The sequence below is a fragment of the Leptosomus discolor genome, chromosome 4 (assembly GCF_034619465.1).
Source record: "Leptosomus discolor isolate bLepDis1 chromosome 4, bLepDis1.hap2, whole genome shotgun sequence".
Lineage (NCBI taxonomy): Eukaryota > Metazoa > Chordata > Aves > Leptosomiformes > Leptosomidae > Leptosomus > Leptosomus discolor.
Genome location: NC_141394.1, coordinates 47884245 through 47907944, shown reverse-complemented (window position 1 = coordinate 47907944; position 23700 = coordinate 47884245). Strand labels below are relative to the sequence as shown.

At 42.4% G+C, this 23700-nt stretch overlaps 1 protein-coding gene across 1 annotated transcript; it reads right to left on the bottom strand.

Annotated features, from left to right (window-relative positions):
- Positions 1-7751: 7751 nt before the first annotated feature.
- Positions 7752-23422, bottom strand: CYP4V2 (cytochrome P450 family 4 subfamily V member 2). The gene is made up of 11 exons (XM_009961877.2): positions 23212-23422; positions 20163-20275; positions 19206-19291; positions 17233-17423; positions 16746-16815; positions 15382-15508; positions 13313-13504; positions 11089-11191; positions 10604-10738; positions 10275-10454; positions 7752-7980 (listed from the first exon to the last, which is right to left on the bottom strand). Exons 1-11 carry the CDS (start codon positions 23420-23422, stop codon positions 7805-7807), a joined length of 1584 nt encoding a protein of 527 aa, XP_009960179.2. The 3' UTR covers positions 7752-7804.
- Between the last annotated feature and the right edge of the window lie 278 nt (positions 23423-23700).

Below are 23700 nucleotides of genomic sequence, written 5' to 3'. Positions count from 1 at the left end.
TCTGAAAACCTTTCATTGAATATCAGTTGCAATAATGATTACGTACCTGAACATACAATAGGTCTGGATGAATGGATAAGGTTTATGCTCTACCTAAAAAAAAAAAAAAAAAAAAAAAAAGTCAAGCGTTTGTGTTAAATATTACTGTGCTAACTTATCTTTAATATTTACTTTTGAATAGGTACTCTTTCTGTCAATATTGTTACTGACCTTGGGCCACATTTTCAGAGCATACATCATCCAGACCACACTGAAATCGATTTCCAGACTTTACACCAGTTGAGTATCTCCCTCTTGATGACATTGTAAAATAAAAGGTAAATCCCTGTTTGAGAACAGCCAGAGTCTCTGCTGCTAGCACAACAACCTACATAAGCAGGGAATTAAATTTGTCTCAAGAGTAAATCTTGAGCTGGGGCAGGAGGGAAATTCACATGAAATCAGTAACACCAGTGACTCAGACCCAAATAAATGACACCATTATGAAACTACTGCAACTGAGCACAGAATCAAGTGACTCAGACCCAAGTAAGTGACACCATTACGAAACTGCTGTAATGGCAGACAGAATTGTCAGCTGTTTTCTTACTATTCCACCATTTTCTTGAGGCATTCCCTTGGCAATTAGACAGCTATATTCTTCAACTGTGTATTCTGTGCTGTTTTCTTTAACATCAATTCAAGTTCTTACTCCTCCTTTTCAATACTCTGCAGAAATTATTCTGTCTACATCTCCCAAGTAGTTTTACTGTGGCTCTTTCTATGCTCCTATTTTGTTGTTAGATGCAACTAAGAGTGTCTTCACTTTGCCAGAAGATAGAAAAAAAACAAACAGATTTTGTTTGCAGATATATATGAAATGTAAATACAACAAAAAGTCAGACTTAATTTATAGCTGACCTGAATCACTTGTTTTGATTTCTACAATACTGTTTCAGGTATGTAATCAAAGCAAAATAAATTTCAAACAAAAAAATTCTTCCAAATCTTAAAAAAAAAAAAAAGTGTTTTGTTTCATAGTGAAATTGCCAAAGGGACAATGCTTCCCTCCTCTCCACTCTTTTTCCTCTTTTCTTTTAGACTGAATATGCTGGAAAGACAGATACATATGCTCTACTCAAAAAACATCTAGATCAAAATATTTCACCCAACTGTGACTCTTTTGAGCATTCAGATGATTGAAATGACTTCTGCATGACTTACAGGCCAGCAAGGTCTCCAACTCCTCCTTACAGAGGAAGAACTGTCTCAAAGAAAGACTTCAGACTGTGTGTATCAATTTGCTTTGCCCTGACATGCTTGTAGGAGAGGACTCAAATCTTTTCAGCACAGCATCTTTCATTTTTATGTGCTCTCTTCTTTTTTAAGTGTGTAATAGTGACAAGTGAGGTGGCAGAAGGCTTTACTGCAAAACACATTGATAGCTTATTCCTGTAACCTGAAGTGTTTTCAGACTAAGATGTCTGTACAGCTCTGACCTTCAGCTCAGAAAAGGAGAGGGTGGAGAGGTATCATGGGAGTATAGCTCTGTAAAGGTATACCACATCATCTCCAGACAACACCACTGAAGCCTTCCTGCGTATCCACAGGTATGCCACTTAATCTGTCTTTTCTCATGTATAAACCGATGATAATATTTTAAACCTCTGGAAGAATTATCACCTTTACTTCAAATTACAGAATTTTCATAATCCTGAAAGTAATCACAAAACCTACCATATATCCAAATATTTATAAACAAAACAAGCTGAACTGGTAAGTTTTTGTGTTGCTCAACCTGTACTAGCATTCAGTTAAAGTAATTATTTTTTCCTTTTTGTGTGTGTGCACGCGTGCATTTCACTTGATGGCACAAAGGAATTAGAACATCTCTCCAAGGGCTTTTAATTTCTTCACTTTTCATTTCTTTTCTGGGCTTTCCAGCTCAGATATTGAGCAGTGTTATTTCAGTTCATTAAAAAATGGAACAAAACCCCAAAAACCTCCAACCCCACACTTTTGGAAAAATAAGGTAGACAGTTCAAAACAGCAGAAAAAACAGGGGAGATTCACCACAAACTTCACCAAGATCACGTAAGGTATTGTTGTCTGAATTCCCTCATTGTATTCATTCACCTATCAATAATATTCTGGCAACTAAATCAGGATATTGTAATTAAGAGTAATTCAGATGGCAGGGTTTAAAAGAAAAGCTCATCAAAACATTTTGATAACATAGAAATACTTTTTGATGATACAAGTACAAAATTTAGATGAATCATCTGAAATAAAATGGAATGCTTGCTTCTGTTTTGACTGTTTTCATTTTGACTCGGTATTGAAAAAAACCCAAAACCTGCTTCAATCTAAGCTGTTCTTTAAGATGAAATCTCCCTGGCAGTGCAATTGCCTACTAGTTTGATAGTGCTTTCTGCTGATTTTCACTGTGATTTATGCAAAATCTCATTCATCCACAAAGGTTACAGGAATTGCTGAATTGTTTCACCTCAAGAAATGAATGACGACACCGCTCTAGTCTGATTTTGCTCTAGTTCTGCCTGCCAAAACAAAATCCCATATTTCTTATGGCAATCCTATTCAAAAAGCGGTTTCAACATGGGAGAGGATCTGCTCTCTGTGATGAGACATCTGCCAGTCATGTCATAGAACAAGAGCAGCAGCTCAGAGGGAATGAGGGAAGGAAGGTACCAGTAAGACAAAAACACAAGTTCTCATTTTAATATGGCTTTGTGGACATCCTTCTATCTGAATGAGGATGCTATAATAATACCATGAACCTTGTTCTGAATGCTCAGTAGGAAAAAAAAAAATAAAGTAATCTCTCTGTATCTTTAATTCTGCAGGTTATCGTTATGTGTATGACAAAGGACAGTGTGAAATACCAAATGCTGCTAAAACAAGTTCTAACAATTAAATCTTGATCTTTGCTTCTTATAATGAACAATCAGGACTCTTCTCATCCGAATCCAGATGACATTATCTGAGTGAAGAATCTGCCTCCTCACTAAGCCAAAACCTTTTCATGTTTGACTTGATTCCTCCCAAAATGGCTGCAAAAAGATGGGTAGAATAACTTATTCATTGATTTGTGTAAAGTGCTGGATTGCATATTGTATTGAAATAAAAGCAGCATAGTAGTTCCATATCCTGTAATTACATGTCAACAATAGTCTTCCTAGCCCAGAAATAACTGCACATCAGATGTCAAGTAAGAAATCAATGCAGACCAAATTACAGATCATAATAAAAACAGAAGACAGTTGCAAATATTAAACAACAGATCACTACTGGGTTTGTTTTGCAAGAGGCCTCCCATTTTTTTCTTATAAATAGATTTGATTTTTTCTCATAAATGGAGAATCACATAACTGCCCAAGGCCTTGCCTCTTGCAGCTAAAACACCCGATGCTGGTTATTGTTAGACATTGGAGAAAACAGAATGTTTCAATGTACTGAAGGGTTCCAGCATTTTGACCAGGCCCTCTAAATTGTCAAACAGTAACTCTTGAGCAAGTTACACATGTCCCTGAATTACTAGCCTGGAGTCAAGTCTGGAGGTTTGGGCATACATTTTTTTCACTAACTGAATGCCTCTCTCTTTGCTCAAAATAATTTGCAATTTCAATGAACACACTCCATCTCCACAAGCTACAGGTATCAGAAAAGCCCATTTGTTGAGCAAAAGTTGGAGTTATACCTGGCAGAGAACTCCCCTTTTCAGAAGAATCTCAGAGAAAGTGAGTTAATTTAGTTTTTAATCCATGCAAACTATGAAGATCATTTTCTAAATATGACCTGACTATGAACTGAGGTGGTACCATACTGGGAGGTTTTCCAGGGGGTAGCACTGATACTGCTTTTACGAAGGAAAGTAGGGTAGGAGTCTCCAAAGGCTCTTTGAGTCCTTTACCTATTGGAAGAGGAGTATCAGTCAGATGACGTTAGATCACGTAAGGCAAGAATATCTGTATGCAGCAGTGTACTAATATCTATACATGAGTGTTTGCCTTTTGCAGCATGAAGATTAAATTCAGGAAGACACGCAGATGTCTAGTAAGCACCACTAGTCCACCTCCTGCATGTGTGCCAAACACAGAGCTTTCAGAGCCCAAAAAGTAGTTTGTGTCAAGGTGGCTGGAAAACTCTAGTGCCTCTGAGGCAGCCACAGAGGTACTTTCAAGCAGCACCACCCAAGAACAGACACAGAAGGTTCGCTGTCAGTTTGCTTTGTAAGAGCTGTAAACCATGACCCAGAAACACTCACGCATTCTATTTCTGTCATCTCAGCAGAAAGTTGTGTCCTTTCTGTCACCAAACAAAAGGGATTATTTCAGAAATAGAGGCAGCACCACCCCGTGATTAGTATCATTGAGATCACCCTATATGAACCATTACTCAGGAGTAACATCTGGGTTTAGAGTTCAGCCGTTACCCTCATACCATCAGCAGATACCTAGCCATCAGACCAAAATCACAAACAGCTACTATCACATGCAGTTTTTATTAGACAGTATTTTATTGTCCTATTACTTTATCAGGAAACCTGGCAAGGCTGCACTGCATTCCTAAGTCCTACAGGGTTAAAAGAAAAGTAAAAAAAACAACCCAACCCAAACTCAAAACACAACCAACAACTATACACCACATAACTCAGGTTAATGAAAGCACACACTCCACACAACGCAAGGTATCTAACATCTACCCTGTAGGCAGAAAGTTCCTGTTCTTTCAGTATTGACTTCTTCAATATTTATTTCCTTAGCAGCCTCAGATTTCTTCAGACCAAGTTTTCACAACAAAAGATGAGAGGTCACTGCCTTTTCAGAACAGCTCTGAACACAAAGACTACAGGATTACATCAGTGCTTATCCTGGCAAAGATACTATGTGCATCATTAAACAGGGATTTTCCACTTTGGTAATCCTATGACAGCATTTGAGCCCATCCACTTCTAATAATGAGTTTCTCATTACAGTTTTATCCAGTTTTTGTCTGAATTATTTTTCTTATTCCCATCAAAGATTGTAAAGAAGTTACAATTCACTTGAGATCCCATTATATGAGAATGGTATGGTACAAAAACAAAAGCGCAAGCAAAAATATTGGTTGTTGCTGATAGATGACACAAAAATTACCTCCTTATGGAGAGAATTGTTATAGTTTAGTGAATTTTAAAAAAATGTTTCCACAAAACAGATACCACAGAAGAAACAGAATTAATATTAGTTTTCATTTGTCTTGAAAGTCCTTAATTTAAAGTCCTTAAAATTTAACAAAACACGAGGTACCTCTCTAGGTTCCAACTACATACCGAATGAGGAACGGGACAACTCTTCACGGCTCGGCAGATTCCGTTGGTCCTCCCCACCACACGGCAAGCTCCACAAAACACCACCACCACCCTAAAAAACCAAAAAAAACAATACAAAAAACCCCACCAAAAAACACCCCAAGCCAAGGCCAACAAAACACCAGGCTCTCCTGCCAGGCAGTGATCAAGTGGCTGGCATCCCCCGCCTGCAGCTTTGCCTGGAGCTGCTCCCCCGCTGCTCCCCCCTGCCTGCACACCTCCTCCTCCTCCCCCTAACGCAACACATACTGCAGGCAAGGCAGGAACGAGCTCACGGGAGTCCCCCCCTCCACCTCCTGTGAGAGACCGCTTGCTGCCAGCTATTCAGGGCTCCCCCTTGCACCACGCAGAGCCCCCTCAGTGTTCAAAGGCTTTGCGGGGCTCGCCGTGCAGTGGGGAGGACTGTCAGAATGTGCCAACCCATGCAGAGTTGTCCTTGGCTTGTTGCACAGCGGGGACAAGACCTAGCTTGTGGGACAACACTGGACTTTACCGAATGTCCCAAGAAAACGTATTCTGGATGCAAATTTTGCATACTTGCAAAGCTCATATACCAAGTACCCAAAAGTGTTAAATAATTCCTTAACTTAGGAGTCTCTTTGTAAAACGTGTCATTTGTTTTACGTATATTAACATAAGACAACAGTCTCAAACATTATCTCATTACAAAGAAAATAATTTTTGCAATCAGCCCTGTAAACGTAAACTCTTGCTATTATCTAGCAATGACACCCCTCTTCATTGAAAATGAAGGCTGAATAATGTAACCACATTATAACTGTCACATGACTTGTTTTCTTAATGGCAAAAGAAGGTAGCAATGACAAACTATTTGTCATGGTCTGTGATTTCATTTATGTAAACTAAGCAGTTACATCCTTTCTTCTTACAAGATCCTCAGAAAATGGTAAAACCTAGGTTTATCAGAATATAAAGAACTCAGCACGTTCAAGGAAACCTCTAATTTACTTGGAAAACATAGGAATTATTTTCTCTCTAGTCTGATACTCTACAAAGCACAGCAGTATCCCAAGTATTATACCACTAAATGTTGTTAAAAGGGCACAAGTAAACAGACAAACAAAAAGAATCTGTAAACGTCAACAAAACCATAAGGACAGATTACTCCTTTCTTATTCTGCAACACATTAATCACTAGAGGTGGACAAGTCTATATTAGCCCTATCAGCTCTGACCTCCAGCTTCTCATGCAGTTTCCATCTGCAGGCCAATCACAGCCCCAGAACAACCTAAATGCCATAGAACACCTAAACCCCCCCCCACCAGCTGCAGTGGCAAGAGCAGAGATGAAGACAGAGGTGTGGTTATTGGTGTGCACCCTTCTTTGTATAGTGCCAGGGGTCATGCTGGGCTAACACACAGCAGCACAAAAGAAGTCCCAAAGCACAGCTCGGAAGTAAAGGGAAGACCAGCTTGGTCTAGCACCAGCTTTTTCTTCAGTGCTTACAAAAGTCATGGAGAGGCTGTTCTCCACCTGTGTGGCTTGTTGCAAATTTTGACCTGTCCTGAAAGTACAAACAGTAGGAAATTTTCACAGATGCTTCATTCCATCACTGTAATCAGTTTTAAATATCAGTTAGCAAGACATCTCTGTGTTGCCTTCAGGACCCTAGGAGGCAAGAGCAGACTGGCTCATTGTTTCAGCTTTGACTAACACATTAAAAATCTAGTCAACTGATCACCCCATAGGAACCGATGATAAGAAATAATTATCCATCAGTAATTTACCTGCACCCAGGCATGTAATTTTTACAGAGACATTTTCATTCCATATTGAGGCACAGAAGTTTATTCTCAAAATTTGTAGTAATAGTGTTTCCATCATAAAATCCAGTGTGTAATTTGCACACTATCTAGTTCATGGCATGATTATACAGATTAATGCTTATAGTACACTTTGCTGAGCACTCAATACTTAGGAACTACTGTAAATGCTTACAAAGGAGGAGTGAAATTATCAGAGATTTTTACTTTGTCTTCATAAACGCAGTCCTCACCAAAACAGAAAAAAAAAAAGCTGTGCCAAGAATTGATCACTTGTACCTCTCAGAACCTGAAAACTGTACAAAGATTCGAGACTATCAGTTACCTCGCAAATGCTATGGAATATAACCAGATCACTCCATCACAGGCAGTAGTGTTGTTACTACCATAACTTAAGTTTTTTGGCACTGTTGCAATAGAATAGTTTCATCTGAGTAGAAAAAGCACTAAGATTCGATGTTTAAAGACTTGCACTTCAAAGATGAAGTTCACATGTACTAGAAGAGTAGAGCAATTTAGGGCTATTACAGCATCTCCTTTAACGAGGCAAACAGTAACAACTTTAGTTTCAACAAATTGCTGGACTACCATCAAAATATCTGATCTGAAAACACCTCTCAGCCTAAATAGCTTGGAAGTTTTTGGAAAAATAAAATCCTGAATTTCCTTTCATTCTGATCCAGCGTTTGGCCTTCTCTTCAGCTTAATCCAGATGCCATTATTTGGACGAAGAATCAGCTCTCCACTTAGACCAAGCTCCTCTGGCTTTTGACATGAGCCCACCCAAAAGCGCCTCAGGATGAGGGCTAGAAGAGCTTTCTCCTCCATTTGTGCAAAGCGCTGACCTACGAATTACAGAGCAGCAAAAAAAAATAAATGTTATTGTCAGATAGCATCAATAGTTGCTGCATTTGCATGCTTACAGCAATACCCCTAGGAACACAGGACAGCAAGGACTGTGCAGCTGCCTTGAGAATAGAACTGGCTTTAGGCCAAAATCAAGGTCACACGGATACTACTGAAACTAGCACTCTTCTCTGCGTGATAATTCTGGCCTTCCTGGGACAACCCACAGCACATCCTCCTTCCCACAGTACACAGAACTCAAACAGCAAAGAGAAAACAGTCAACACTTTATGTGGAACTAATACAAAACACAGCCTTGTCATGTCTCTTGGGTGAACTAGGCACAAAGGAATGGATGACAAATCACAGCAGGAGAAGATGCAGCACAGGAACTGCAAGGAGAGACAAATCCCACTGTTCCATATATGCAGGGAGGAGTAAAGGAGATACAACTGCAACAGAATGATAGATGGACCTTCCTTCAAAGAACACTAACGATCACACACACTGATGATTTGCTAGCACAGAAAGCAAAGTTCAATTTGCATTTCAGAGGAAGGTGGAGGAGGAAAGTGGAGAATCGAGGAATATGAGGGAAACCAAACCAAGTGTCACAATCTAGGCAGTTCATTCAAAGTAAACTGAAAATGAGAACAGGACACAAAACCCAGTGCTCAAAACTTTTCCTGTGCTTCCCTCTGTATAATACGCACAGATGGATGTCTGCACACATTGTCCCGGTTTTGGCTGGGATAATTTTCTTCCTAGTAGCTCGTACACTGTTGTGTTTCCAATGTAGCGTGAGAATAATGTTGATAACACACTGATGTTTTAGTTGTTGCTAAGTAGTGCTTATCCAAGTGAAAGATTTTCCAGTCTCCCGTGCTCTGACAACAAGCAGGTATGTAAGAAGCTGGGAGGGAGCATGGCCAGGACAGCTGACCCGAATTAGCCAAAGGGATATTCCATACCATAGAACATCATGTTCAGCATATAAACAGGGGGCAGTTGGCTGGGAGGGGTGGATCGCTGCTCAGGCATCAGTCAGCAAGTCGTAAGCAATTGAATTGTGCATCGCTTTTCCCTTTCTTCGGTTTTATTTCTCCCTCTCTTTCTCTCTCTGGTTATATTCCTTTTCATTACTACTACTGTTATTATTATACTTTATTATTATTCTTTATTATTATTGTTATTAGTTTAGTTTAGTTATTAAACCATTCTTATCTCAACCCACGAGTTTTACTTCTTTTTTTCAATTCTCCTCCCAGTCCCACAGGGAGAGTGGAGGAGTGAGTAAGCAGCTGTGTGCTGCTTAGTTGCTGGCTGGAGTTAAACCACAACACATGTACACAGTGATTTATTTCTGCAACGATATTAATGAATCACCTCTCCTGCACATGTTCCTGTACACTCAAGAACTAGCCAGATATGTAATATTAAATTAGATTCCTCTCTGGAACACAGGAAGACCTAGTCTGCTGTACTTATGGGAAGAGCACCTATTCCCAATGAGAAAAATTAAAAACAATACCAAAAAAAAAACAAACCAAAAACCAACCTCAGCCCCCAAAAAAGGAAACAAACAAAACCAAAACCCCAGAAGAAGCTGTATTTCCTGTTCTTGTAAACCATGACAATTGCTGAATGTTCCCTACCTGCACTGAAGATCAGGGGAGGAAAGTCTTTTCATGTGTTCTACAATACAAACAATGCCTCTGCTTTGAGCACAGATAAATGCCAAGTGTCTCAGTGGCACCTGAAGAGCTAACAAGTTCTGGGATGACAGTGAAAACACCAGAGAACAACAGTGTCAGAAAGAGTGAAAGAATGCATCAGTTGCACACTGCATGTTTGGGATACCCAGCTGAGATCACGAGACAGACAGATGAGATGCTTCCAGAGCAAAACAAGTGCAAGACATTTGCCTTCTCTCACTCTGTCTTGCTGACAGAGGATCAGAAATTTGGAAGCAATCCTGTCCTAAAACAGAAGCCCATTAACTGCTAAAACAGAAGCCCATGCTGCCAGGCTACACAGGCAGTGATGAAGAAACACTAGCATGATACTGGCCCTTGGGAAGAAAGGAAACCCTTGGGAAGAAACAAAATGTGCCAGCTCAAGCACCAGGGTTGCAGGGGTGCCAGCACCCATAATTAGGGGGCGGGGGGCAGGGTGGGGAACACAACCAGCAGGCACATCAAGACTTAAGTTTCTTACACACTTAGTGCTGCCACAGTTACCACATCAAAAGCAGCATTTTCACATTACAAGGGCTTCCTCTTCAGCTACCTACCAATGCAGTTCCTGGGACCAGCTGAGAAGGGCACATAAGCATAGGGGTGCCTTCCCTTACAATTTTCAGGGAAGAATCGCTCAGGCCTGAACTCCTCCGGGTCAGGGAAGAACTCAGGGTCTCTATGCAGGGCATAAGTTACGACAAGAACATTTGTGCCTTTTGGTACCTGATATCCTCCTAAAGAGAAGAGGGAAAGGTAGAACAGGGGTCAAAACAACAGCAAATAAGTGACTTCCTATACACAACAGCTGCCCTTTACTTGGGAAACACCTCCACTGAGGAGATGCTAGCAGGATAGGAAGCGGCAAACACAGGACACTGCTTACTAATATAGCAATCCTCTCTCAAGACACGGGCAAACAGCGGAACTGAAGGGAAGAGCCGAAGGGCTTCTTTCACAACACACTCAAGGTATCGAAGCTTCTTCAAATCATCCATTGTAACAGGACGCTCAGTGTTGCCTGTCCAAAAACAAATAGAGGGATGTGCAAGACCAAAACTCTTCCTTTTTGGTTAAACAAACTCATCCCAGCTCCCACCAAGAATCCTCATCATGCACCAAGATCACATAGGAGAAGGCGCTACACATACTTTGAACAAGCACGTCTTGCCCCAAAGACATAAGGTTGGCTGTGCTCTCCTACAGTCCTTCTAGTACCCATCCCAATCACCTTGAGCTACTGAAAGCTCCAGAAGGACCTCAAGGCATGTTCCTACCTCCCCTTCTACATCTAGGCTTCTGATGCACCACATCCCCACTCATAAATGCAACCGTCACCACAATCTCAATGAAGGGGGAATGGAAACATACCAAACACCTCATCCAGTTCTCTGTGAACCTTCTTCTGGGCTTCAGGATTATGTCCAAGTAAGTACAGGGTCCAGTTCATAGCAGCTGCTGTGGTATCATGGCCCTAGAGGTCCAGATTTAAAAAGACATTCTCTTCAATGCCATCCCTGTGCACAAGTAGGCTTTGTAAATATTTAAGTGTGAGACTTATACTTCCATGACCACATGTCCTGGTTTGGGTTAAATCAGAACTAATTCTGTTTTAGTGCTTTAACTTTTCAGTTAAGTCTCCTCTAACTAACAGCACTTTCTGAAACAGCAGCATGTTTTTCCAGACAGTGACTGCTTCCAGCAGTGACAAGGCCTGATGTTTATAGCTCATACCAAGGAATGGGATGCAGAGAGGCCCTTGCTTATACTTGTTCTTACAGCGACGAAGGTCATTGCTAAATCTTGTACTTCATGTTGGGGTGCCAGAAGTGAAAAGAGTCACAAGCACGTAAAAGGTCTCACCTGCAGGGAGAAGCGAACCAGACAGGTGACCCAAACCTGACCAACAGAGTATTCCATCCCATAGATGTCATATTCAGTATAAAGCTGAGAGATCAGAAGGGTCTCTCTCTCTCTTCTTCAATGGCTGACATCTGAGGAGGACTCTGTCTGTTCTTCTGTCGTCCATCCCAATCCATGCATCCCTGAATCCAGTGTCTGAGTCCAGCTCCTGCGTCCTGTCCCTGCCTGCTGCCGAGTCCAGCCTGGGACTGCCCCAGTGCCAGCCCTACAGCGTGGCAGTGATGTATCATCATTAGGGTGGGGGGAGTTGGGTTTGGTATTGGTTGGGTATATATTTGTACATATTGTATATATTTCATTATTCCCTTATTCTTATCTTTTCTTTTATTGTTATTGTTTCATTAAAGCTGTTTTAGTTTTCTTTTCCAAACCGTAAAGTCTCTCTCCCTTTTTATCTTTCCCTTTCCCTTTTGGGAGGGGAGAGGGGTTAAAAGAGAGCGTCTGTCATTTGTTAGTGGCTGGTCCAGCCTCAAACTGTGACACCACAAGAAAAACAAAAATCAAGAGCGAAGAACTCTACCCAACATGCTGATTATCAGGATATAAGATGACCCATGATTCTGTCAGGTGCCTGAAAACTGACCAAAAGGGAAAAGTGTTGAAAGAACCCAAGCAAACAGCCCTCTGCCTCCCAGAAGCTGCACGAACTACCAGTATCTACACAATAAAACAGTGTGTATTCACCTTTTTGGTTACTGTCCAGTCAGCAACGTAACATCTGGAGGGACAACAACCACAACAATGGACACAATCTGTAACCTTTACAAAACTATCCAAAGAACGTTCTAATGAGACACAGTACAGTGGCCATAGGAGGGAATACTTCTTGGTTTGCTATGAGAAGTGGATCAGCTACTACAGTTCTCAGCACCACATAAAAACAAGGGAAGGGGGAAGTTGACCAACAAAGGATTTGGGATTTTGGTACTAAAAAACATGCCCTTGTTGTGAAGTTCAGGATCCTGTACCTCTTCAAAATCCAGCTATGGAGTAGTACAGGAACAGTAAGATGGGAAGAGATTTTCTCTAGGATACAACAGAAGTAATATGACTCTGAATTAAACTCTTCTGACATAGAATTCAGGTTCACCTAATGGAGGTGTGTGGAAAACTTGTGAAAGTCTTGTTTAGATCCTTCATTGGACAGGGAACCAGACATGAGAAGACAGTACTAATGCAAAGTTGTTGACAGAACCAGGGTGTTACAGCCAACGAGGCAAGGGACAAAATGTGAGGGAAGGTGACAAAATGCAATGCAAAACACTGAAACCATTTAGAGCTCTCTTTAGTATAAATGAGGTTTGCAACAGGAGCTGAGAGCCCATGTCAGCCATTTAAGCTCTTATTACTCACCTGCTTTCGTGAGCAGAGCCTGCTCACATAGGCAAGGCCTACCATATGTGTATTGCCCAACATTTTGCCAGGGCACACAATTGCAGATCAAATGTTTCTATCCTTCAGTACTTTCTGTCCTACAGAGGTTTCCTCTTAGGCTTCCAATGCTAAAATACCTTCATACTAGAAGCAACCTCCTGAACTAAGAAAAGGAAGAGTGACTACCTACAAAAGGTGAATCCTAGGTTCTAGGGAAAACAAAACAAAAACAAACCCAAACAAAACCAAAGCAAACAAAAAACCCACCCAACCAACAACCAATGGATTCCTTGGGTACCTCAAACATGAAAGTATCCACTTCCTCACGAATGTCCCTGTAGCTCAATTTGTTTCCTTCATCATCTGTTGCACTCAGCAGCATGTCTAGGAAGGCCTTTCTCTTTTTGGAGCCACTTTCTTCACAGTTGCCATCAGTATTACACTTTGTTTGCTTGGTGTTTTCAAGTTCTGCAGCTTTTTCTGCAATGACCTGAGATTAGAACCATTATATTAGATATGATGCACACAGCACATGCGTACAGTCTACATCACACAGGTTTGTCCCAACTTATTAAAACAACAATATCCATCTGTAGCAGTCTACATGACCTAGTTAGCATAGCTCTCAGGATTAGCTCATGAACTTTAACTGCCTTTTTGTGTTTGCAGGTGAAATTTGACCAGCCCCTCTTGTTGCATGCAATAGAATAAACCTCGAATAGCCTTTGTGTGATCACGAAAATAGATAGCCAAACTATGGAAACAACTTCTTGAGCATCAAGAACTGTAAACACATCCAGAATATCTGGAACAAGCCAATCGTGAATGCCAACAATAGTGACAGCAAATCAAAAAACATCACCACGACTTGAACAGACTGATCACCAAGAAGATATTCTCTACCCTATCCAATAACTAAGGAAAGGATCACATCTCCTATGTCTGGGGAACCCAGCAGATTGAAAAGAAGCCAGGGCACCCCACAACCCTGCATCAGGACTACACATAGCATGGCTGGAACCACTACACTAAAGCTTCCCAAATCTTCCTCAGTAAGAGAACAATGGTTGAACTTCCCTTTTTTAGGTCAAGGCACAGCCCCAGCAACAGACAGAGGCTTCCTGCTGTCACCACTGTTGTCATAATGGCAAAACAGAACCCTTCAATAAACTGGTATTGCTCTGAACAACAAAATAATTAAAAATAAAGGCTGCAGAGTAATTCTGTTCAGAGGAAGCACTGAATAGGGAAAAAAAAAAAAGTTTTACACACACATTGTTTCCCTCACTGAACATACACATAAAAAACCCGTACTGAACCACTTTTTGTCTCAGTGCATTCTGTCAGCACCCACACCAGGTGACATTATCATTTACTGTTCCTTTGTTATATTCTAAGACTTGGCTTTTTATATCCAGTGCACCAACCCAGCATGTGAAGACAGCAAGTGCTACCTTAGATCCCTTTAAGATCCTCTCTCATGCCTCACTGCTGCAATTCCCAATAAAAGGAAGCAAAACATGAACTACTTAAAAACAACACAGAGTTTAAGTGGCTCATTATATGTAGTGAAAGTTCAGAGATTATTTTCCTTTGTTGTGGGCACTGATACAATGACATTGTGGGGTACACACACCTACTTCAGGAAAAGCAGACTCCCTGGTAACATCCTAACAGTAGATTTGGGAGGGCAATCATTGGCAAGAACAGCACAGAGGCTATTTGGTAAAAGAAACGGGTGTTATCTGCACAGTCTAACACGGTGAGAGAACACTGCGTTTTATGCCAAGTCAGTGACATATGCTTAAGGCTTTCTGTGTCAAAGTGTCTTACTGCTGATGTTGGGACATGCATGTCTTCACTCATATCAGCAGTTCTGCTCCAAATAGGGGAAAAATAATACAGGCTTCCATTTCTGAGGCCTGGACCAAGTGACATTACCAAGCAGAGCACCCTATGCTTACTGCTACAAACTTGGCAGTGAGCTATCGCAGGTAATTCAGATGTGGAGCATCTGGGGCAGAACAAGAGTTCACTGAACTCCTGGTGTTTGTTTCGGTTGTCAAGGACCTGTAAGTCCTGTCGCTCCCCTGGAGCAGTACATGTTGTTCCCTTGGAGTAGTATATGTTGCCCCCTTGGAGTAGTATACACCTTTGCTTACATACGACAAAGGTCCTGACTGAGAAGTCAGCTGTTGTCTTCTCTTCAGGGAATTCCTCAGCATCCCAACAATGAGACAGTTCTCCTCTTAATAGGTGCATATCAAGCGGGCTGAACCTTACCCCTGTTTGGAAGCTCTCTACTGAGTGTGACACTTCGCTCCAACAGTCATTAACAAAAAAAAAACTAAAAAAAAGAATCTATACTGTATCTGTAAAATTGTGAAGGATCTTGAGGTTCCTCTCATGATCTCTTCCTTGCTTGACCAGCATATATACAAGATCAGGCCAAAGCCAAGGGCTCTTCTGTCGCTCGTGGATTAGATCACTCATCCTAGGAGCACAACAATTACATCATGTAACACTTGTTGATTAAAAAAAAAACAAAACAACAACTTACAGCACAATTTCAAGAATCAAAAAAAAAGTTCTACCTCCCCCAATGACACGGAACTTAACATATTGTGTGAGCTTAAACCCATTCATCTAAAAGGAACGCTGTTCATATTTGTTTCCTGATTTTAAACCTTCTCAAAATTTCTGCAGCCTGTACCAGCATCCCAGCATCATCATGATTTGTATCTTTAAGCACTGATCTCTGAGAAGGAGAGCCTACTCTCATTTAGTGGGAATCCTCCTGAAACAGACATATTAAGTCATCCAGTCCAGTCCCACTCCACATCAATAAAGCACTGACCATGCTGAGAAGATATGTACAACCTACAAACGCTACTCGTGTCAGGGCTCGAAAATATCTGCTCCATGACTCAGCCAGCCATCTAAAGGCATTACATTCCCACTTGACTGCCCAGATACCATATATGCCAGACAGCACATGAAAAGCATTTGAAATAAAGACTATGTGAGACCTCAAGTATGCTCAAACACAACTAGAGTACACCTGGAAGGGCTGATTGTCATTGCCATTCATCTCTTGCACATGCTTTTCACTGCAGAAAGAACTTTAAGGAGTAATTATTACATTTAGACCAACTGCAGGCCAGCCCACTTGTGGCACCATTTGGGAAAGGCAAAGGAACCGATGACAATCAAACTCTCTAATTCCACCCTTTTTTTTATAACACACCTGTCTCAATAAGCCCCATCAAAGGCTAGGGGTGAGATGCCACAAGAGGCTACTTCTCATCCAGGTTGACACACCAGTGTGGTAGGAATATAGACCGTGCTTTTCCTAAGCCACCGAACAGTTATACATAATCTGAATGGTGTAAATACTGCCATGACCTCCAGAGCAGCAGTGTCTCAGCTGCCTAAAACAGCACCCTCCCAATTCTGCCAGTCATACTGATATGAAATGTTGCAGGTCCATTTTTTTTAACCTCCTGTACCAATGCATTAACTGAATAGCAGCTGACACCTCTTCAAAGCCTCAGCCTCCCACTGCACATATCATACCAAAAAATGCATCAAAATGTGCAGGAGTTTTTCCTGCCTTCTTGGCTTTCTATCTCCACCTGTGACGCCCCTGGCCCTTACAGTAGATGAACTCCTGACACCAGCAGCAGCAACTCCAGTCCAACACAAAGCAGCCAAGGAAAATGTCCATTTACCTGCAGACAGCACGAACGTACTCAGAATCCTTATTCTCCTGAGCACCCACATTCTTGCCCATTGCTGTTTCTAGGAGAAAATCATCAATGGTTCACGAGTGCAAAGTAAAATGCAGAGTCCCTGTACACAATAGGTTACGACTGCTCCCGGCCTCTGACTGTCACTACACTGTCCCTTCAACAGGTAAATACACAGATCCCTTTCCAGGTGATGAGCTCGCTTTACATTTTCATGCCCAGGAACCCTGCTCCTCAACACAACCTCGCTTCTGACTGCTACTTCTGCCCTGCCTGTACCACAACTTCAGCTGTTCAGATGCACACAAGACACCCTAGAAGAAAGGATGGCCTTGTGAGAATTGAAATGCATTCGCATAGTATGCAGGGACATTCCTCTTCCACTGTCTCCTTACACAACACAGCATAGCTGTACTCATGAGCCTCTGCATCATTCACAGTCCCACCACAATAACTAAAGAGGACTTACCACAGATGATATCAAGGGCACACAGAGTGATGTCTAGAAAGACATCAAATGGTTCCTTGTCAATATGCTTCTCAAGTTTCTCCAACAAAATACCTCCTTGTTCATTCATAACCTCCAGAAAGCCAGTTAAGATTGCAAAGTGGAATGTAGGAGTTATCATCTTCCTCCGTGACCGCCACTTGTCTCCAGTGCTGCAAAATTAGCAAGGAGAAGGAAGGGTTAAGAACTCCAAGTCAAAAATAAAACCCTTACCATCACAGGAAGTACACAGTAAAAACTGCAGCCTGGAACACTTTCACAGATGGACACATTGTAGATTACTCTTCAGGCTGTCCACAGCACTCCCCAGAAGGAGCAAAATGGAAATATTTCTTGCTCCAGCTCTCTCCAAAGCACAACCCACCACTTCTATAGCTGCCCTCAACAAAAGGAGATGCCAACAAGCCTTCAGGCAACACAGCCCTGTGGTTGCTCAGTGCACAGGCTCAGAGGGATGGAGCAGAAGGCATCTATAGGACAAACCAGCTATTCAGCATCAAAGCCTCAACCACATTGTCTCTGTGAATCACCACCTGTGCTTGCCTTCATCCGCTGACAAGGAAAAGGATTGCAGAGACCTAGGTTCCACAGAGATTACTTACGAAAGTGACTGCCTCAAGTTCTGGCTACAAAGCACTTCCTTGCAGACAGACAACCACCTCCAACACCTCAGTGAAAGAGAATGGAGCCACTGTGGGCAACATCAGCTTCCGGGCAGGTTCATGTTCGATTTTTCTGAATTACATGTCCCACAGGCACACAACTGGTGGCTCTGCTTACAGGGTAAACCACCACACCACTTACCCTGTTAACCTGCTATTGAGGCACTCCTCAGGCCAGTTTATCTGCTTGCTGTCTACCACTACTGTCCTTAATCAGCAGAGACTGGATCATTCTCCTCCATTATGTTTTTGTAAGCACAAGAAAGCCAAAACACCTCTAAAAGTCTACTGGAGACAAAACAACCAGTAAGGAAGAAGACTAACATTAAGGATATACCATGCCCGATGTCCATGGACCTCAACCCTCTGCACTTTGCTACTGATCACTGCCTTCTTAAGGGCCATGAATGAAACTCAGGACAAAAGGCATTCCTCATACTTTCACACAAATCTGTGCCTCCCACATCACCTGATCACACCTGGCTTTTACGACACCATGGTCTCACCACAAAGCACTAGGAGTTCACCTCTGAGGGCTCCAAACAGGCAACAAAGCTCCACTGCTAAAAGGGGGCCTTGACCTTCTCACAAAAACACAGAAGCATAAAGGCACCAGAGCTACTCTACATTCACCTTGCCCTGACTCTTGAATATCTGCATCACCCAGACCAAACCTTCCCTGACTGTCCCAAGACCAGAGGACACCAAACCCTTACATCACTGCTCCCTCCTCTCTCCACACCTGACTCGCACTCTTACCCAGGCTCACCTCTTATAAGCCTCCACTTCATGAGGGAAATGGAGGACAGAGTGCAGATACCCTCCCATCCTACCCCAAAGCATCACCAACCTCAGGCCCATCCTACTGGTTTGCAGTCACCAGCTGAGATAAGCAATGCACATGGTCGCAGTTCTGTCACAGTCCAACCACTTGACACACAACATTCAAAATATCCAGTGTGTAGCACTGCAGACTAAATGATACCACTTGCCATAGGATAAAACTTCCCAAAACTCACATTCAGTTCAAGCCTCTGGACAAAAAAAGTAACAATGGCCCAATTTGCCAAGAAATAGATAATGCCAAAAGATGTTTAATTGAACATTAGCTTCTAAAGAGCAACCAAAACCATCATAAGGAGTAAGACTTCTACAGCTACCATCTACATCTCTGTCCAAAAATACATACAGCATTCCTGCCACCAAGCCCTCTTCATATCATATACCCTGTGAGTTTCAAAGAGACAGCAATTCACCTGCATTTCACTATACCTTGTCAGAAGTCCAGTGCCCAGCCACGGCTGCAGGAATTTGTACAGGTATGATTTCTCTATATGTTTCGAACTGCTCAGAATAACCTGTTAGAAAAATGAAAGGAGAGGAAAAAACATCACTTGTTAGATGGAGGGAGATTTATTCAGCTGAGATTACTTCACAAAATCTCACTTCCTCCACAAAAATGCCTCGAGCCTTCGTAAAAAGCACAATATTTCAGTACAAGATGGTACACAGCAGGAACGTTGAGTTCACACCCTCAAGTCTTTCAGTAAATATCCCAATGCTGAGAAACAATGAAATACTCAAGAACTACCATTCCCGCTCCCCTTGTCTTCCTGAAAAAGAAAAATCTGTGTTACAAAGTCACAGACAGAGCTCAGAGAAAACCCAACGGTTTCCACCCTCAATCAAACTCACAAGTACCACCATATCTTCAATAAACACTCCAATAAAGAAACAACTCTATCTTCCCAGTGCAAGGACAGTCATTGCCAGTAGCAAAACTAATGACTACACTTCATGGCATCAAGACAGACCCACTAAGTTTTAATGCAGAAGTCAGCCAAACAGACACAAGCATTGCAAACTACATAACGTAATGTCCTATCCCTATTTCAGTGGTCCCATCTTCCCTGCTATCTGTTTGTCCGTTCTGATTTCAGAAGCATAAGTTTTCACCCATGTAAAACAAAGCTAAAGGAGATGCTTCTTTGTATAAAACACACTGGACCAGAGCTTTCATTTGCTGGCCATCTTCAGTATTTTTTTTTCCAAAACTAGGGGGTTTATATTCTTCAGCTTTCAGCCTTCCTTTAGCACTGGATCAGAGGACAAACTCAAGTAAAATCAGGCCAAGCCCTTTTTGCAAAAAATACATTGAGAGAATAGAAACTAACAGGTTGGACGCTGCTTTGCATGACAGTAGAACAGACAGGAGACAAGCACACTCACCTCCACACTGTCAGGGTGATACAAAATCATGACAGGTAATGGTCCTATCCAAAGTTTGAACAATGGCCAACTCCTGAACTCTTCAACATAAAACTGTAGTTGTTTAAAAAAACCTGGAATGAAAACAGCACATTAGAAATTTTAAGAAAGTGAATTTTGCTGAATAAGCAAGACTCCCGTAATGAACTCTTCACCATATGCCCTGTAATTATGTTTTTGTGTAGTTTTATCTTGTTACTACGAGCAAGCAGCATATTTTGCACCTAGCTATCAGCTGCCCTGCAGAAGCATTTCTTTATGGCTGCACTCTTGAAGGCACCCTACTCTACAGACACCCCTCCTAGCTGTAGATAAGACAGCTTGATTTAAGCAGTCTCAAAGCATTGCAGCATGGGCCTTCTGTATTGCAATGCTCTCTGTAATAATTAGAGCCAAACCAAAACTTTATCAAGGCTATGCTTACATTTTGGCTTACCTGAAACTAGCCAAAATGCTGTATCAAGATGCTTCTTTTACTTTCCAAGTGCAGCATCAAGCCTCTTCCCATCTGAGACGTCATTGACAGGTACTACATTTGTGGTGCACACACAAGTGATGCCATGCACAGTAACGGCAAAGCACTGCACAGGAACCAGTATCATTTGAAATGTCTAGTTTCTGTTAACTGGACTAATGAAGAAAATCTTTGGAGCCCTTACACTGTTATTGTTTATCTGCAAACAAATCAATTCTTACTCCAACATGCTTAAATCCTCTCACTCTCTCACAGCCCTAACCATTAGTGACAGTTTGCGATTCTAGCAGGGGCTTTTGACAGCTGGCTGCTACAGGATTAAACTCCACTCTTGTCCTTTTAGAAACCTTACTGAAGGGTAAGTGACCGCTTACAGGGCCACCGTAGATTTGGCAATTCAGATGTCCCCATCACTAAAGGCACAAAGACTCATCGGATCATTTATCCCATGGACCACCTGCGAGATACCACTATCATCCAGCTGCCAGTTGGACTTCATACCACTGAGCTAGCAATCCAGCCAATTCTCCACCCACATAATTATCCACCTATCCAGTTCACATCTTGCCAGTTTAGCTATACAGAAGACATGGGAGATGGTACACCATCTACCGCTCTTCCCTTGCTCACAGATCCAGCTCTCTCATCATAGATAGCAATCAGGTTCATTCTGCAATTCTAGAGGAGGTGGCTGCTATCAGGATGTTCAAGAATTAAACATGCCTTTGCCTTTTCAGAAACCAGATTAAACAATAAATTACTCCCTCCAAGTCCTCAGCAGAGTTGAAAATTCAAAGGTCCCCAAGTCAAAGGCAAAAAAAGGAAGAAATCCTAGTTTCCTAATAGATACCCAAATACAGCATTCCTTAGGCTTAGACAAAGTTCTAGTGACACCTCATCCAAAAGGCTTAAGTGTCAGATTATTTTGCTATTTTAAAAATCTTTTTCCTAACATCACCATGATTAAAATATCACAATTTTCCAGCATTTGTCTGACTACTAAAATCAATAAATAAAATCACCAGCAGATGAAAAGTCTGCTATGAGGCCTTACACTTTTTTCTAACAACTACCATTTTTTTTTAATTGTCACATTTTTAATGAAAAAGATTGTGAACCACAAACTTCATTCATTTTTACATAAAGAAACAGGAACAAAGATGGATGGTCATGGACTTAACTAAAGCATAGAGGGCAAATGACTCCTGCTAACAAAGGAGACTAGAGACTCCATAGAACATAAGAGTCTGCATCAAATTGCTTTCTGAAGAGAGAAGCAATGTTCTTTTTAATTTTGCTTTGGTTTTTTAAATAAGATTTAAAAAGAAGAAGAAAAAAACAAGACGAAAAGAAGGCCTGTGTCTCAGTCAGGCTCATACACACATCCTGACTATGATCCTGCTACTGCTTCCCCAAAGTCAACTTCAGGGAAAGCTGCTTGCCCTGGCTTCCACCAAAGAAAGATCTCTCATATCTGTATTTAGATATGGGGTTGGATTCAGAAGAAAGATGCGAGCATGTAGTCTCATGAACAGAGGGACTATGTCTCAGCATGGGCAGTGCTTGTGCCCATGCTGTACTCATCCTTGGCTTCACCATGCTCCCACGAGCCAGTTGCATTTTCTCTCCCTTCTGGCAGCATACATGGTAGCACAGCCAGGAACAAATGTGCGCAGAACAGACTGGCATCTACAGACACCACAAACACACCCCGAAGAGTCTGCTGGTCCACTGACAGCACAGCCAGAGCTGCTTTCACACCACAGACTCCTCTAGAAATATGCTCCTGTGCAAAACTGAGTACCAAACTGAAAGGCAATGTGTAGCACGTTAGTGCTCTCTCAAGCACCTGGCAAAAAGAAGGTACCGTTGATCAGTGTAAAAACAGAAAGGTTTGGTTTTGAGGGATGTACATCAAACACTCAGCAAGTTCTTTTGCATCTAACACGTATACCTAAAGCACAGCTAATTCTGAAAATGACCCAGCAACTGAAGTCCCTTGCATTTACTCACTTGGAGGAAGAGAATTGTTTAAAGAAGTATTTTTCCTTCACAAGCTAAAAGCTTTGTTTAGATTGCAGCTAACAGCCATGGGACCACAGTGCTCTGCGTTGTGAAATAGCACTTCCTGAGAGAGCACCCAGTGTGCCTCTGTCACAAAATCGCATTCCACAGCATTCATGTTCCACCTAACCAACAACTGGAAATGGGTCTGAGTCCAGCCTCAGTATCTGGAAGCTACTGTCACATTGAACCTGCAGATAATCTTTGACTGACAATAACCCCACATTTACACAGATCCCCTCCTTTCCCCTCCACTGCTCACTTCTCCTCACACAGTTCCCCTCTGCAGGTTGCCCACAGCCCCAGAGAGACCTAAAGGCGACGGCACACCCTACAACACACACACCCCCCCCCCCCCCCCAGCCAGCCACACCTCAACCACCCAAGCACCTCACCAGTGCTGGCTCCTCCAGCAAAGCCCCATGCAGTGCAGGGACCTCACAGCTGGGCTACAGCGTGAGCTGCCCTTACCTTCTCCCCCCCGCTCCAGGAGCGGAGCATTTCCCAGCACAGGATAGCAGGGGCTGATACCCGGGATGGGCTTCATCACCCACCATCGCCTCCAATAATCCATCAGGGAGGGCAGGGAGCACACGGCCACAAACGTCAACAACAGAGCGATGACCCCAGCCCCCAAGTGCAGCAGCTGGCATCCCTCTGCGGCTCCCTGCACGACCTCCATCACCACCTCCCAGCCTCCTGCTCCGAGCCTTGACCCCTTCTGCCTGCACCCGGCTCTGCCGAGATGCAGCGAGCAGAGTGCGCCGGGACTGGGCCACGGGAGCAGGAGGCGGAGCTGCCCCAAGGCACAGCTTCCTGCCAGGAAAATAAACAACGATATAAAAAACCACATACGCACAGAGGCTGCCTGCGAGCACTGCCTGGCGGCAGAGCAGCCACGGTGTCATTTCCCTGCCCTCATCTGGCTCCTGTGACCAAATGAAGAGCAAGGAAGTTCTT